Source organism: Orcinus orca, chromosome 11 (assembly GCF_937001465.1).
Source record: "Orcinus orca chromosome 11, mOrcOrc1.1, whole genome shotgun sequence".
Taxonomy (NCBI): Eukaryota; Metazoa; Chordata; class Mammalia; order Artiodactyla; family Delphinidae; genus Orcinus; species Orcinus orca.
The window spans coordinates 78658022-78675037 of NC_064569.1; the positions used below are offsets into that span (position 1 = coordinate 78658022).

At 38.0% G+C, this 17016-nt stretch overlaps 1 protein-coding gene across 1 annotated transcript in view; it reads left to right on the forward strand.

The window, feature by feature from the left end:
* CFAP54 (cilia and flagella associated protein 54) overlaps positions 1-17016 on the forward strand; it is a 306933-nt gene that overhangs the window by 167504 nt on the left and 122413 nt on the right. Inside the window, exons 40-46 of the mRNA XM_033427688.2 lie at positions 236-388; positions 2264-2458; positions 4289-4376; positions 4673-4882; positions 7854-7920; positions 9657-9839; positions 12248-12334. Of these exons, the coding sequence (XP_033283579.2) occupies positions 236-388; positions 2264-2458; positions 4289-4376; positions 4673-4882; positions 7854-7920; positions 9657-9839; positions 12248-12334 (983 nt within the window). The remainder of the gene's footprint in view (positions 1-235; positions 389-2263; positions 2459-4288; positions 4377-4672; positions 4883-7853; positions 7921-9656; positions 9840-12247; positions 12335-17016) is intronic.

A 17016-nucleotide genomic window follows, 5' to 3' on the forward strand; every position in this document is an offset into this window, starting at 1 on the left:
GCATTTCATACAAATCAAAAGTTTTCTAAGTTTTTTTCTTTTTTAAAAAAACTGTCAAATATACCAAAAAAAAAATTTTGATCTGAACGTTGAAACAACTGCTGCAGACCTGGGGGCTTTGAATTTAGCAGCTTTCGTTTGGGCCCAAGAAATTCTCTGAATTAGAAAGTCTTTTGCTGCTTGTTGGCTTGCTGCAACATTTCATCCCTCACGTGACTCTTCCCTTTCCTTTCAGAATACAGCAAAGCCGAAGAGCTCCTCTGTGTGCCCGTGGACGTGACAGACACTTTGAGATGTTTTAGAGAGACCTTGGAAAAATCCAAATATCGCAACAGATCAATCCGACACAGCAGAAAGTTGCTTTCGTTATTTCTTGCCCAGACACAAGGTAAAATACAGTCGTTCCTGGGCATCTGCGGGGAATTGGTTCTAGGACCCCCTGTGGATACCAAAATCCGTGGATGTACACGTCTCTTACAGTCAGCTCCCCTCCCCCGCCCCCCGTATCTATGGTTCTGCATCCCCAGAAATGGAGGGCTGACTGTACTTGCTCTGCATCCCTTCCTCTTTATTTACCCAGGGTACCACCCCGTGGGTGTACTGTGTTCTGCCATAGGTCCCTCCTTCCCCCACTTCCATGCCCACTCCCTGCTGCCTTTCACTTTCTTCTTCTTGTCTAGTGGATTACATCTCTGTTTCTCACACTTTATTCCAACCAAAGCACTGCCTCACTCATCTGCTTCTCTGCCTTCTGTGAAACGAGCATAATCCCTAAGCGGAGTAAATACAGAAGCAGTGCTCTAGTCTTGTTTTATTTTTATAAGTAGATGAATTGTTTCATATCGAATTAACTACAGTCTTTTACCAAAACACTACTTTATCAATGTCTAAGAAAGGGATGCATTTTAATATACACATCTCGTAAGATTTCTTATTAATACCACAGATTTTGATCTTAGAGATTTCTTTTAGCTTAAAAAAAAGATATTCACTGTTCTTGGTTACATTACACTTGTTTTCTTCCTTCTCAAAATCTATTGATTTGTAAACTCAGTCAAAGCAGGACTTCAAGTGGTTAAGTGGTAACCTCAGAGAGAAAGAAGATACTCAAATTCAGGCCGAGAAAAATCTCAAATTATCTACATTTAGGTAATTTAAAATTTGTTAAAACCCTAATTTGTGTTTATAATACTTACTGTTCACATTTATCAGAATAATAAGAATAAACTTAAAGAATAAATTTAAATGAATAAACTTAAAATAATTGTATTTTAAAGTTATTAATAATAGATTTAAATTTAGCATCTAACTAAGATGCTAATAGTCTCTGAACTGATCTATTAGAAATTTGACCAATTTTTTTTTTACAACCACTGACAAGTTTTATTTATGTATGTATATATGTTTGTATGTATGTATGTATCAATATATATTCATTCTTGTTGCTGCCCCTTCTCCCCGCAAAAGGCACTTACTATGATATGTACCCACAGTTTTTGGTTGTATTGTCCAAAGACACACATTACATTAAATTGGCCCTCCACATCATGTTTAAACTTCTTTCAAGTATGATGTACACTAACAGTGGTTAAGGACATGAATTAAAAAAGCAAATACGATTCCTAAGAATGGTTTACGCTGCCTAAATCTAAATTTCACCTGGTACTAAGATATTCTCAGCAGTTTATCCCCAGTCCTTGGGCTGTAGACCTAAATCCATTTTAGCTTCTCTGTCTCTGAGGTTTTTGACTACTTCCCCTAGAATATTTTTCCTTTTTTTTTTTTTTTTCCTGTGTGTTCCCTGATCTTATACAGAGACAGGTTCTTTCCCATTTTTTTTCTCCCCTCAGGTCAGAAGTACCTCTGCACTGCTTCTATCCCAGAGGTCTCTGCCCCAGAGGCAAACTAACATCTTACTGTTGGAAACTCTTTTAAAAAAGGCAAACTCAAAACCTGTGCAACTTCTGCCAGTCCCCATGAGGAGCAAAGCATTATCTCAACATTTACTTTCCAGCAAACTGCCCCTCTGTGCTGTTCCTTATGAGGTAACACGAGTGTAGAGCACATCACACACCTGGGCTCTTCAGAAATGATTCAAGATACGAAGTTTAAGGAAATAGTGTCCTTCGAGCTGCAAATGAGTCTCAGCTCTGTACAAAACCCTTCCTTCCTTCTCCTTTTCCACTTCTACTTTTTTCCTCCTCATCAACTTCCCTTCTTTCTCCATTTTTAAGTTTCTTTTAAATTTTTTTCATGAATTTAGGAGACAAAGGAGGAACGAACAATTTAAAATTCGCCACCAGAAAGGTGGAGTTTTGCCTTGGGACAGAAGAGATGCACATGCCAACACCTCCTGACCTTTCTCAGGAGCACTTCCAAGTTTTCAGCTCAGTGGAGAAAAGCAAACTTCCCTCCTCACAACTTGGACTCGTAATTTCTTCTTATTATGAAACTATTAGTAAGATTTATTCATTATGTGTTCATTTTCAATATGATCTGTCACATTAATGTTGAGATTGCATTTGGTCTTGAAATACTATCTTTTTTAAATTTATTTTTTTATCAAAGTATAGTTATTTGTAATATTGTGGTAGTTTTGGCTGTACAGCAAAGTGATTCAGTTATATATCTATATATATATATATTTTTTTCAGATTCTTTTCCATTATAGGTTATTACAAGATATTGAATATAGTTCCCTGTGCTAGACTGTAACTGAAATGTTATCTGTAGAGTAGGATGAAAGAGCTTGAACATAGAATCTATTCATCACACCCTCGTGGACAGTGACAGAGCAGCGTCAAGACAAGCAGCTTCCAGCCCCTCCCATCACCCACTTTCCCAGATTGGCTGTCACCATTGTGAGATTCTAGGCACCGTCCCATCCATCCCACCTTAACTGAATCTGTGAACCATTTGTCGAGATGTGGCCACTGTTATGTGCTTTTGCTCTGCCCCAGCTGATTGCATTTTCCTTGTCTTTCCACTTGATTTGGTTTTTCTACAAATTCAGCAGTATAAATTCAGTCCATGTTGTAGACCCAACGTCCCCCCTTTTTTTATAACAGACATTTTGTAACTCCCCCTTTATTCTTCCTATGCACATTATTTTTAAAAATCAATATGAAGCTCTAAATATAAAATGAAGGGTAACTAAAATGAAATAACTTTATAATAAAAGAATCTGTTGGTATGTAAGAGCTTAGGCACTAGAGGTATAGAGAAGCAATCAGATGCTCACATATAGTATTTAAAGTATACAGGATACACGTGAATGTGACAGCTACGAATGCAGACTGAGACAGGTGTATTGGTAACTCAAGTACTATCAGCATTGCTAATTTTGGTGACATGATGTTCTAAAATGGCAAATCTAGGCCATTCTGGACAAAACAAAATATTACAGTGGTTGCATTTCTGGAAAACTCAGAGCATTTTGAACACATGCAAACATACCCTTTCTATGAAATGAAGTTAGATGTTAGACTCAAATAATTATAAATAGGTTTCTCACCTTTTTCCTCACTGTGGGGGAAGGTTCTGTGCATGGCAGGCCATCGAGTGTCAGGTCCTTACCTAGGAAATACTAGCAGATACCCCATTGTGACAACTAACAAAACCCTCCTCAAATTTCTAAAATACCCTCTAGCGGACATTGCTGCCCTCATTAGAAACCATTGCCATGTTAGTTGGGTTTTTTGGCTACACATCCTGGAATGCATGTATTCATCAGAAAACAACAAATTCAGGTACTGTTCAAGATGTGCTTTTTTGCATTTGGGTAAAGGAAGAATCCAAAGTGCTGTGCTCCTGTCACATCCCTGATCAAAAACAAACTGTTCAACGCTTCCCATGTGCTGTAGAATAGTGTCCATATTTCTCCACGTGGCACTCAGATGCCTCCGTAATCTTACCACTACCCGCTTCTTCACCCTCCCCAGAAAGCGTATTCCGGCCGCACACATTGCCATATATATATACCCAGCCCTTTCTGCCTTGCACACTTTTTCTGGATTTTTCTCTTTCACCATCTCAACCTGCCCGACTCTTACTGTACTTTCTCCCGTTTCCCACCTCTTTGACCCGATCTCCCACTCCATGACATTAAAATAGAACATCGTTTGCTCTCTTTCTCTACCCATATTGTGTGACATTTAAAGGCTCTATTAGCTTGAAGTTTGCTTATCTACACAGTTAAGGTATAAGGCAATTTAAAATATTCTTGAAAATATACAGGAAATATTTTCCAGGGACTGACATTTGTTCTTTCGCTTGATTAAAAATACAGATGTTCTGCAAACCAGCAATGAAAGAAGTCTTAACGTTCAGGCATTGCATGAACTTGGAAGTCTTCTTGTCTTCGCACAGAAAAAAAGGTAGCTTTTAGGAGTCAGTAAAACAAGGGAAACTTTGTTCAGCTGAAAAAATGTTTAATTATTGTGAAAAATACTGCCTTTCATAAATTTTAGTCTGTTGATAATATTCCATTGCTGCATTTTATTCATCAAATGCTACCTGAGAGAAATGGTTATGAGCAATAAATGGTATAGATCCATTCTCTAACATTTTAATTAAAATGTCTCTTCAGTGCATTTGCTTTCCCTTTTGGAAGATAGATTTAATAACACGGATCTCAGAAAACATGCTGCTGCATGCTCTATTTCTGTTTTAGGGCTGCTTTTAAATGTTGGAGTCAAGCTCTTGATGACATATTCAGAAAACAAGACGTGCTCCATACATGGAAGGAGTATGGCAGCTCACTCACCAATGCCACTGACAGCCATTCACCTCCAGGTTCCAAAGACTACAGTGAGGAGTTTCTGTCAAAAGTTGGCATTTGGGGATGTTTGCAAGGGGCGGTGATATCAGCGAAGATAGCACAGTGAGTGTGACGATGGAGTGGTCTGTGTCGTAGCTGTCGCCTCCTTTGTGGGCTGCCCACCCGTGCCATGTAGGGTGCCACACCTCACATGCACTGGGTTCCCGGGCAGCTGTGTCCATATCATACAGGCTTATATGGCTTACTTATTTGTGCTGTTTCTTGTTGATGACCATCTCCTCTTCCTGTTAACACCTGCCACACCTGGAGTGTGAGAACCATGTGGGCATAGGTCTTTGTTCTGTTCACCAGTGTATCCCGAGTGCCTGACATGGAGATGGGATTCAATAACTACTTGTTGAATGAATGAACGAGTGGATGAACGGTTGGTATTTGAGAAATAATAACAGCGTAGAGGCAGGCTGACTAGGGCCTAGCTTTAGGGCCCCCAGCAAGTTACTCATCCTGCCTGAGCCTCAGTTGTTCTCATTTGTAAACTGTGGTGACAGGAATTACATGACACACTGTATTAGTTTGCTAGTACAAACTAGCAACAGAGTACCAATCTGTGAGCAATTTATTGTCTCACAATTCTGGAGGCTTGACATCCGAGATCAAGGTGTTGACAGGCCTGGTTTCTTCTGAGTCCTCTCTCCCTGCTTGTAGGTGGCTGTCTTCTCACTCTGTCCTCACATGGTCTTCCGTCTGTGCATGTCTGTGTCCTAATCTGCTCTTCTTATAAGGCCATCAATCATATTGGATTAGGGCCCACCCTAATGACCTCATTTTAACATGATTACCTCTTTAAAGACCTATTTCTAAGTATAGTCACCTTCTGAGGCACTAGGGGTTAGGACTTCAACATATGAATTTCAGGGGTGCAGTGGGTCACATGATTTAGCCCGTAACACAGACTGTATTAATTTCCTATTAGTGGTATAACAAATTACCACAAATTTAGTGCCCTAAAACAATACAAATTTATTGTCTTACAGTTATGGGGGGCAGAAGTCCTAAAATCAATGTGTTGGCAGGGCTGAGCTCCCTCCGGAGGCTCTAGGGGACGATGTGTTCTTGCATGTTCCAGCTTCTAGAGGCCTCCTGCATTCCTCAGCTCATGGCTCCATCTTCTGTCTTCAGGACCAAGAGCCTGTCATCTTTCTCTCTCTCTCTCCGAGCTCTGTTTCCGTCCTCACATCTTCTCTGACTCTGACCCTCCTGCCTTTCTCTTATAAGGATCATTGTGATTACATTGAACCCAGTAATTCAGGATAACTTCCCTATCTCAAGGCCCTTAATTTAATCACATCTGCAAAGTTTTTTGGTTTTGGGGTTTTTGTTTGTTTTTTGCCACGTGGAGTAACATATGCATAGGTTTGGGGGATTAGGCCGTTGATTTCTTTGTGGGGGGCATTATTCAACCTGCCACATGTAACATATGGGAAAGCCCATCACAATGCCTTATACCTAGTTAGCACTCACAGATATCTTAAATATTTGATTAATGTGCGAAATTTAGGAAGTATGAAGAGAGTGGAGGTACAGGTTTCCTTTACCTCTCTAGTTACATTTTAGGGCGTGGTAGGCAAAAATCTGCATAGTATTTTGAGCTGTAGAGAAAGTTTTTAAAAATAATAACTTGTCCTAGTTAATAATCACACTGTTTTCAGAAAATTAGCATTTGAACAGGGGAAGTAAGGAATTACCACTTAAAAAATATCAAACATTTAAAGATTTTTTTTAAAACTCTGTCAAGTTTGATTTTTTTTTTTTTTTTTTACCACTCCTGGGACGGAACTCTTCCTTACACACACACACACACACACACACACACACACACACACACACACACACACACACACACACACACACACACACACGATCCCCACGCAAGTTTGAGTTTATAAGTTAGTAGAGCTTGGCAGCAGAGAATAGAAAAGCTGAGGAAGGTTCCCAGCTTGAAAAGAACAGCTATAGCATTCCTGCCAGAGGACACCTCAGCTTCTCTGAGCCTCTGAAGTTTTTACTTAGTGGTTTTCAATCAACAGAAAGTCATTTCCTGGTTACCCAGCTGGAAGTCTGAACTTCCAAAGGCTCTGTGATACTCCAGGGGCTTTGGTTGTTCTTGGAGACTCCTTGAGGAGAAGAAACTTCTCCCCCCACTGTTCAGAAGGTAAAGCACCACATAGAGAAGCTGAACTTAGACTGACGAAGTTATTAATATAGTGAAGCCCACTGGTGTTATTGAAATAAGATTTAGAAGAGTAATGTGGTTTACAGTTGCAAATTTGAGTTTCAAGACCCATGTAAAGAAAACTCAAACTCTACTAAGGGACGTAAAATGAGACAGTAGTAAACACAGAGATATTACCTTAATCTTTGGTGGAAAGACTTAATGTCATCGATAGATCCATAATATACTGCTGGTGAGGAAACACATTGTTTAAATCTATGGGAGGAAATTTTTTAATTGTACTCATCAAAAATTTGATTTAAAATTGTGCACCTCCTTTTCCCCAAAATTCCACTTCTAGGGATTTATCCAGTGGAATTAATAGGACAAGTGCTCAGAAATGTAGGTACAACAATGTTTATTTCAGCGTTGGAAAAAACCAAAATGGAGATGGATATTTTAGTATTATGGTACATGCATATGATAAAAATATTAAAATCTGTAAAATAATGATGTAACTCATTATGTCCAAGAATAAAAAATTTGTTTATAAAATAATATGTATTGCATAATTTTAGTCTTACTGTGAGTGTGCATGTGTATTATTGTATGTAGAAGAAAATCTAGAAGGAAAGTGGCCAAAATGTTACCAGTAATCATGTTTAGGTGGTAGGATTATAGGTGACTTTTCATTTTATTTTTTTTCTGTCTTTCTATGTCCTAGATCTTATATGAGTATGTAGCACTTTTAGAATCACAAAGATTATTTTAATTTTGGAAAATCTATGAGTATTAGAGATGTATTTATATAAAAATAGTCTTGGAACATTGTCTATGAATGTTTCTTTTTCTTATACTTAGATTTATTCAGACATTGGACATTGAAAAGAGAACCAACTCTTGCCTTTTGTCCGGGTTACTCTTTCAGGTAACACTTCCTGTATACCTTTTTACAGTAGCCAGACCATGCAGTCAGTTAAAAAAAAAAAAAAAAAAGCAGTGGTTTAGCATATTCATAAAACTTGCACGTAGGGAAATAGCATGAACCTTGATTAAATATCATAAGCCCGTCTTTCCTTCAATGGCTGAACCCCTGTGGCATGGTATTCAGCAGAGTCACTTTTTTCATTTTGGCTACAGAAGGAGGAGTTTTACAGATAAGGAAACTAAGTCTCCTGTCCTTCGTAATGTCATTTTACTAATGAGCAGTGAAGCGAATCTGACTGAGTCTAAAGGGTTGCCTTAAGTTGCCTCATCTCTAAATAAAGTTTTGCTCAATTGTGTGATGTAAAATATACCATATAATGAAAGCAAAAAATAAGTTGAAGACTATATAAGTAGAGTGTCTGCAGTTCTTAAGATTTGGGTTTGACTTTACTGAAGAAGAAAGGAGCTTTTATCTGAAATACAAGACATTCTAAGATTTGGGAACATAGCCAGGGGCCTCTGCAGTCTCCTGAAGGTTCTGTTTACTTTGAAGGATGGGACACCCTTGTTCTAAGGAGTCTAGTAGCTTATGAAATCTGGATGAGCATATGGCCAGAGTTTTCAATTTTCTTATGTTCCATACACTTCTGACCTGTGCTTCAAAGCGAAAAGGTGGAAGAGGCAAGGATGCAAAGGGAATAATAATCCGAATTGGATTCCTTCTGTTGCATCCTTTACTTTCTTCTGATATTCCTCATTCCTGAAGATAATGCTGTTTATATTTTAGAAATAAGTAATTTTTTGCTTAAACGTGGACATCATTTCTTTGTAATATGACACTTAAAATTAGCTGGGGGATTTATTTTTAAAACCTGCTCTTTTTATGATTTTAAAGAAAATTTGTAAAACTAAAAATTAAACAACTGTAATATTTTAGACTAGGTATCATAGTTTAATGAGCAATCTGATTAAACTTTGTTCCAGATATATACATTAAAATAACTTTACGATGCATTTGTCATCAAGAAATGTTAATTGTTTAAGATAACATAAGAAGCACTCCTAAATGTACAATTTGATTTTGTGTATTCATCTTGTTTCTGAATGTCTGGTACAACGTTGGTCATATAAATTACCTAAGAAATATTGATCAATTAAACAAATCAGCTTTTTACTTAATTCAGTAAAAATTCAAAATTACCTCTGCTTGATTTAGACTTCTGAAATACGTTTTTCTTTCCTCTACTTATATAGGTTGGTATAGTGGAAAGAACATAGATTTTTGAGTTACATAGACATGACTTTGAATCTTCTTTTTGCCATCATTAGCTGTGTGACCTCAGAGAAGTTAATTGTTTAAGCCTCAGTTATATCACTTGTGAGATAATAATCCTTCCTTCTAGGGGTAGGTTAAGTGAAGATTAAATGAGATAATATTTACAAAGAATTTACCAAGAGTGCCCAACACAAAATTGACCCTCAACAAATGATAAGTTAATATAATTTCTTCTTAAAATGATAATTATTCAACTACCATGGAATTTAAAAGGCCCATCTTGAGTGGTAAAAGCATTTGGAACCTATAGTCTTGAGGATATTGATAAGTATCATTTATTACAGGATACAGTGTGCTAGGCATACGCAAAGCACTTTGGGAAGTAATACATGTACTTATCTTTCTCTCTCGTTGTTGCAGATGCAAGTTGCAGCTCTTCATTTCACCTTTTTCATTTACAGGGTTTGCTTAGAACCACACTTCTACACCCTAAAGCTGAACGTTGCTATGCTCAGTATGAAATCACTCAGCTTCTTCCCGGCATCGAGCTCTTCTCGGACAGATACCGGGCTGACATCTGCTCTGTAGTTGCAAGTCTGTATTACGTAATCCGCGAACTGCACTTTGCTAAGCAAAATCTAATAGTAAGTGATTTGTAAAATCGACAAATCTTAATTCACTGTGGTATCTTACCCCATTTACCTTATACTTTTCAAGTTTTAATAATGTAGTTTTGGTCAGTTCCTATTTAACTTTTAAACTCTATTTTCGGGATTCAGATCTGTACTTCAAGATGAAACATATTAATTAATATTCTTTCTTTTGACATCACTGTTTGCATTGCCTTTTGGGTACAATAGCCATGCCTATTTGATTTTGTTCTCTTATTTTACTCTATTATTTTACCTTTTTTAGAAGACATTTGGTGAAATTGACTAGAATGTTGCACTGGTCTCAAACACAGGAATCTAGTGCACTTATAACTTCACTGCATTAAGTCATGCAGGTCATATCAGTATCGAAACCCTGGGAGTATTTCTTTATTGAGATAAATTTATCTTTGTGTCTTGTCTTTTCTGTGTTAAGGGCACATCTAAGTGAAAAACAGATTCTAACTGTGAAATTAAAGACAGACACTTCTTAATATCCTAGGAAATTAAAATAAAACCCAAATGCAACTCTCTTTTCCTTTAGGGAAATAAACCATAGTATGTATCTCATAAATTTGAAGTTGACTGCATTTTAAACATAAATTAGGGTGTTCTGTTGATTATTTTATATTTTCCTCCTTTATCGTATTTGTCCTTTTTTCTTCCTCTGTGCTATTTCCTCTACCTCTGTATCTCTTTTCCCCTGTGTTTGCTTGTTAATATATGTTCTTTCTCTTTTTCTGCTTCTTTCCCTTTCCTCTATAATTTTCATACTTACTTTCTTTTATCTCATGTATTGTTTTCTCTTGTTCTAAGTTCACTCTCTCCTTATCTTGAAAAGATTTACTGCCCCCTGATATTAGTTGTTAAATTATAATGTCATGTGTTAAAGTGAAAAGGTTGATACATGCTTTTAACACTTGGCAGATTTGGCAAAAAATTGTTTATTAGAAAAAAATAGCAAAATGGTGCTCCTCTCTTGTTAAGGGGATTCATTTCTGGATTTAGAAAATAGTTTTTATCCCCTGGGTAACTTTTAGCTGCCTAGTCATATTCATATATAATACATATCCCTGCCCTGGAAAAGAGATGAGACTTTTTTCTCTGAAGCTTAAGGAATTGAGAACATTTTTCTGAATAATTGAGCAATTGGCAGCAATAAAATGGTATGTTTTTATTTGTCACTAAAGAAAAGAAACAATCTCAAAGGTAATAGCCAACTCATTTTGTGCTGCATTAATTACAGAAAAAAGTATTGTGTTATGTTTGTAGAGCACCATTGTAGAAAAACGTATTGTGTTATGTTTGAAATCATTTAAGACCAGTTTTAGTCCTTTTCAAAAGCTGTTGCTGTTAGCAGCCGCCAGTTGACTGACAATGAGATTCCTTAGCTAAACTTGCAAGATGTAAACAGTTTCCATTTTCTATTACACTACCTTCCAGAAGGAGCCCAGTGGCTAAGGAGACAGCTGTAACATATAAAATTTGCTAGGGGACCCAATGCTGTGGGATCATGGGAAATAGTTTGCTAAATAATAAGGATCCCAGTGCCCCTTCTTGCTCCATCTGCCTTTGATGGAGCAGGACCCAGTTGTAGGGACTGAGCTTCAGTTTTAAGTTGAGATCAGGAGCTGTTCAGAAGTCTAGGCAAAACTGTCCCTCAACACCTGCCTTTAGCTGGATACTGGTTTGGTCAATTGAAAAATTGATAGTCTGTAAGCTTTCACATATATCCATGGGACTCCAAGAAGACTTGAACTTTGGGGTTAATTTTAGGAAAATAAAAATGTTATATGAAGAGTAAGCTTGCGTTTTAATCAGTAGAATATATGCTCTATGAAGGCAAGGACTTAGATTTTTTTTCTCATTCAACAGTGTCTGACATATAACAGGCCTGTTGTAAATATTTTTTGATGATGGAGATATTCCAGTTGGAGACAAATAGCTGACATTGAGACGAATAAGTAGAAGCTATTAGGGGACATGGATGTGAGTTCCTTTGCTTTAAATTTTGCATTTATTTGGTAGCTCATTTGCTAGAATGTTTCCACAGGCCTCAGTAATTCATACGTATATGTTGAAATAATTTTTTTTCAAGGAAGATGATTAACTGGATTTTTATTTTTCCGTGCTTAAGGAAATGTGAAACCTAGGTTTTTGGTATCAAGTAGCATCTACTTGGAACTGTTAAGTCACTGATAGCACTTTAAAATTCTAATAAAATTATGAAACATATGTTAGGCAGATCATTTCACTTATACCAAACAGTACAGTCTTCTAAGGTGGAAAAATCAATCACAATTTTGCATAACATCTCTTACATCAGTATTTGGCTAAATTGTATTATTAGGTTATTAACTTGATAAAATACGTTTCAAAACAGAGTGTTTTTCTGTTGGTAGATTCTGCCTCTTCTTGCATTGTACCAATATTTTGTTTCTGCAATTTGCCAAGACCTAGTCAGAAATCTAGAAGCAAGAATCCTCAAGGTATGTTTCAAGCTTTTTAAGACATTTGATATTCTTGAACTATTAAAGATACTGTCATGAATTACTTTTTTATTATTATCATCATAAGCTGATAATAATATATGGTGTTGTACTGATATTAAAAAAAACTTGCCCAACATTTTAATAAAGTATGAGAAAGAGCCATGTAGAAAGGCTTAGGTCATTTTATTCTTGGGCCACAGTAAAGTGAGGAACAGCTACCCCTGGTAACAAGGCTCACCTGACACCATTCAGCCTAGAAATCACCATTTCTGAAAGATTGGTTTCCTCATGGAGACTAATGAGTCATTTTCCGAAGTTTCTGGGAGTTGTTTTGCTAAGGATCTTTGTGTACATCGTGGTATACAGGAGGGTTTTTTTTATCGCACAGACAGTTGAGGTGATAAAACGCACAGGCACTAAATTACAATTAATTCTGTAACCCAGAGGTCAGGAGGCTCTCTGCTTTCAAGATTCGTGTGCAGTTGGCTTGAACCCCATGTGGAGTGGGGAACATCAAGCATCTTGTTTTCTCTGCCCCTTTTCCCGATCACCCATGGTCGCAGGCTCCCACTGTCATTGAATTTGTTTTGTACGTGGATCCTTTCAGCAGCCAGCAGATTTGCTCCCTGTTCTGTACTTCTTCATCTCTAATATGGAATTCAGCCCTATTCCATATTTTACACACACACACACACACACACACACACACACGTAAACACACACACTACATCCATCCAAGGTGTTTATTTCTATACTGGACTTTACTGAAAATTGGGAACATAAGGAAATTTTAGTTGAGGCAAAACCAGCAACTTAAAATAGAATATTTAGCATCTCTGAGTTTAAAATATTTCTCGCCCATTATCCCACTCTTTTGCCTCCTATCCCATGGCTTCGTCAGCCGTGTGCTGGTAAATATTTCACAACTCACTCTAAAAAAAAGCTTTGATTCGTAACATTTGCAATTTCCATGGTATAAATACTCCCACTGCAGCTGACTTCAGCCTACCAACTGGGCGTTACTGAATGTGGGGCTTCGACAAGATGTGCCTGGTTGGCTCTTGCAATTGCGGGTGAGTGGGCTCCCACACTCCCCTAGCTTAGCCCTCCTTCTCCTTTTTTTGGAAATACCCTTCTTCCCCGATCCTTCACATTTTCTAATAAGGGAAAATAAGACCGCCCTTTGAACTGCTCTCTCCATCAAGACCCTGCCTGTGGGCCCTGTTTTCAGACCCAAATTGTCCATTGCATTCTCTTTCTAAATAAAGATAACACCTTCCCTAACAGGAATTGTGATGCTCTTAAGATAATACATTTTAACCTGGGAATAAATAATTTGTAATCAGCCATGAATTCTGGTTCACCCTTTCTGAGTTACTGAACAGTTCTCTGGCTTTTGAATTCTAATAACAGTTTTTAAAAAGCTGCATACAACTTTTCTCTGTTTTTAAAACAGTGCTCTCTTCAAGACTGCAAAATTCTCGAGGCTAAGGCCTGTATCTTTTGCATCTTTTGGTTCCCTATAGTGTCTTGAGTAATAAATTTATATACTTGATATTCAGTAATTAATTGTTGAATTGGATTTAAAATCTTTAGACATATATCAAGTGTCTACTGTCCATACTCTCCTTGGTGTTTGGTGGGAACTCACCGAGAAGATACTTGGTAAATGTTTATTGTTTTATCTTTGAAACAACATTTATCAAGTATCTCCTATATAAAGGCACCGTGTTAGTAACTCTAATCAAAGAAATGTAACCCATGGTCTTTGCTTTTGTAAAGAAGTGAAAATAGGGAAGAGAGATGGGACATACACACAAGAGAATAATGTGTGTACCTCCCACTTGATCATTTCCAAAAGAGTGTGACGAACACTGTTTCCAGGAGTTTGAAAGAGGGGAAAATGGCTCTGGGTCTCTAGGTTTCAACCAAGTAGATAAGATTTCAGCTTGAAAAAAACAGAACTAACTGAGTAGGAGAGGGGAAGAAGGGAGCATTCTCAGCAGACAGTAGTCTGAAAGGTGTAGAGGTGAGGAAGTATTGACTTGTTTAGGGGGTAGAGGTGGTTGGGTTAGACTGGAGTGGAGGTCTTGATCAGGCAGTTTGGAGTAGATGACATGAGGACACCAGAGGTCCGTGATGTGGAGGAGACCAGGGGCCCAGTCTTGAATTTCAAGCCGAGGTGTAATCGGAGGCTGAGCAGTGAGAGAAAGGAGGAACTTGTGGTGTCAGAATTGCGTCACAGTTTTATTCTGACGTCACAGGAGGCAAGAAGCATGGAAGGGTTGCAGTGACAACTAGTAACATGTCAGAAGGCAGTCCAGAGAGGCACTGAAAGAATCTGGAGTAAAGTTTTTGATTAAATGACTATTTCTTACTGATTGTTAGCACTTGGCAACTGTTTTTGTACTAGAGTAGCTTAAAAGTCAGTGAAGAACTGTGGACTGTCTTCTCTAGCCTTGGGTTGGGAGGGGGAATTCATGACAGTTTTGATCAGGAGAAGGACGTGATCAGATATATCTGGTAGGTGTGTCAGGAACAGAGTGAGATGGGACTGGGATCTTACCAGCATAGTAGGACTGGAAACGCAGCTAGAGTGTTGGCAGAACCACTGAAAATGGTCAATTAATGCATCATACAGAGGAAGGAATGATAGCCCCCATAGGCAGAGTTTGCCTGACCTTCCCGAACTAAACTAAACCGTTAGTGGGAAGAGAGAAAAGTCATAATCAGGAAATAGCAAACGATGATGCTTTCTGACAAATCAAAGAGCAGTAGATCACACTGTTAAGTCTCTACAGTTGCACTAGTGTCTTCCAGGGGAAGCTTTAAGACCTCTTTATGATCAACTGGTCTGGCTTCACTTTAGAACTGCCAGCATCCTGAAAGATTTATTACTCTCAACATATCCGGCATTCCTGGGAAGGGTACTGATGGTTCTGTATTTGTATGACTGAAGGGTTGATTTATGAGCAGTTCTTTTTCCCATGTGGCTTGTTTGTGTTCACAGTGTTCATTGTTTCTGAAAATACATGTCCATTATTATCACCACGGCTTTTTCATATGGTCAGATTGGTTCGATAAACTGAACCAGAGGTAGCCTGAACAGGTGGTCCATGTACAGCAATCTCACAGTCAAGCCCAGAGGAAACTAACGTTACACAGATATGGGGAAATGTTTCCTCCAAGGGGCAAAGAGCTCCAACGACTCCCTAATGCCTACTTTGATATTATGTGGCACCAGGGAGATTAGAGCCCAAGGTGTCTTAGGCAAGAGCCAAAGTATGCAACTCAATAGACGAGCTGTTTTCTCTTCATCAGTAAAAATATTCTCCTGACTTCTTATGTTTTATTTTTATGTTGTTGTCACATCCTGTTTCCTTCTAACTTACCTTCTTTTTATTTCTTTAAAATTGGTACACTCTTGAGATTCCTAAGATAGTAATTAAAGGAAAAGAGAGAGTAAGATGAGTATAATGTTGAGGATAAGTTGGATTTTCTTTTTCTGTGTTTTAGATATATATCATCTTCATCCAAGTTTGTACTTCACTCCCTACTTCCACAATTTACCCATCTCTGTTCTCTGTAAAGTCGCTAGACGTTTTCAAAACATAAGTAAGGTACAGGCCCTGCCCTGTTCAAAACTCTCCAATCACTTACCATGCAAAGAATCAAATCCCGAGTCTCCACTCTGGTCTACAGGCCACCATTCGCACCTACCTCCCACCCCTCTTCTCCTCTCTCCCTAAGCTCCTGCCACACAGGCTGTCCCCTGAACACACCAAGACCCCAGGATTGCTCCTGCCACCATGTGACCTTTGTAGTCAAGGTCCCCTCAGCAGTTTTCATGTCTCCCTCCATCATATCATTCCCAAACCTTCTCTTGAAGGTTTTCTCCTCAGAGAAGTCCCTCTTAACCACAGTTTCAAAAATAGTATTTTGTCAGTACCTTTTATCTCTTTTCATACTGTGTATATCTTCATGTATCACTTAACTTTAGCTCACCGTATATCCCAGTGGAGGTAACCTCCAAGAGGGCTTGGTGCAGAAGAGGAGCTCAATATACCTGCTGAATGAACGCGTGCATTTGATGATTTGATTTCTTCTTGTAACTTCCTAATTGAAAGTCTTGCTGGATTATATTCAAAATAAGCCATGTACAATATATAGTTACCAATTGACTAATGTTGTTAAATACATGTCTGTAAAATCGACAGTGTCCATTCATTGTGGATAAGGAAATGAACGGTTGATGCATTGTGGAATTCATCTCCTGGTTTGTTTTACATTCCTCAGAGTGTTAGAGAAATCAGGAGTGTTTTTGTTTTGTCTTTCTTTTAAACCGTACTTGACCATGGGAACAAAAGGATGAGTTCAATTTTTTAAAACTCTTCTGTGTCTATCCTATTTTTTAAAATGTGTTTGCGTCTGATAAAGTAAGCCACATCTCATGAACGGCCATTGTTTTGAAAAGTCACTTGATGTGATTTACTAGCTTCTTGGTCCCCTGCACATGTGAACTGGCTTACACACAGACACATGCATCTCTACCACTGTGTCGTCTAAACATTAACTTATAACGCGTTACCAATACGAAGCAGAAATTTTGGATCTTGGCAAGTTGATGATTTTTCTCTAAAATTTGTAAGTGAAACAAATGGTTTAATTTAGAATCTCTT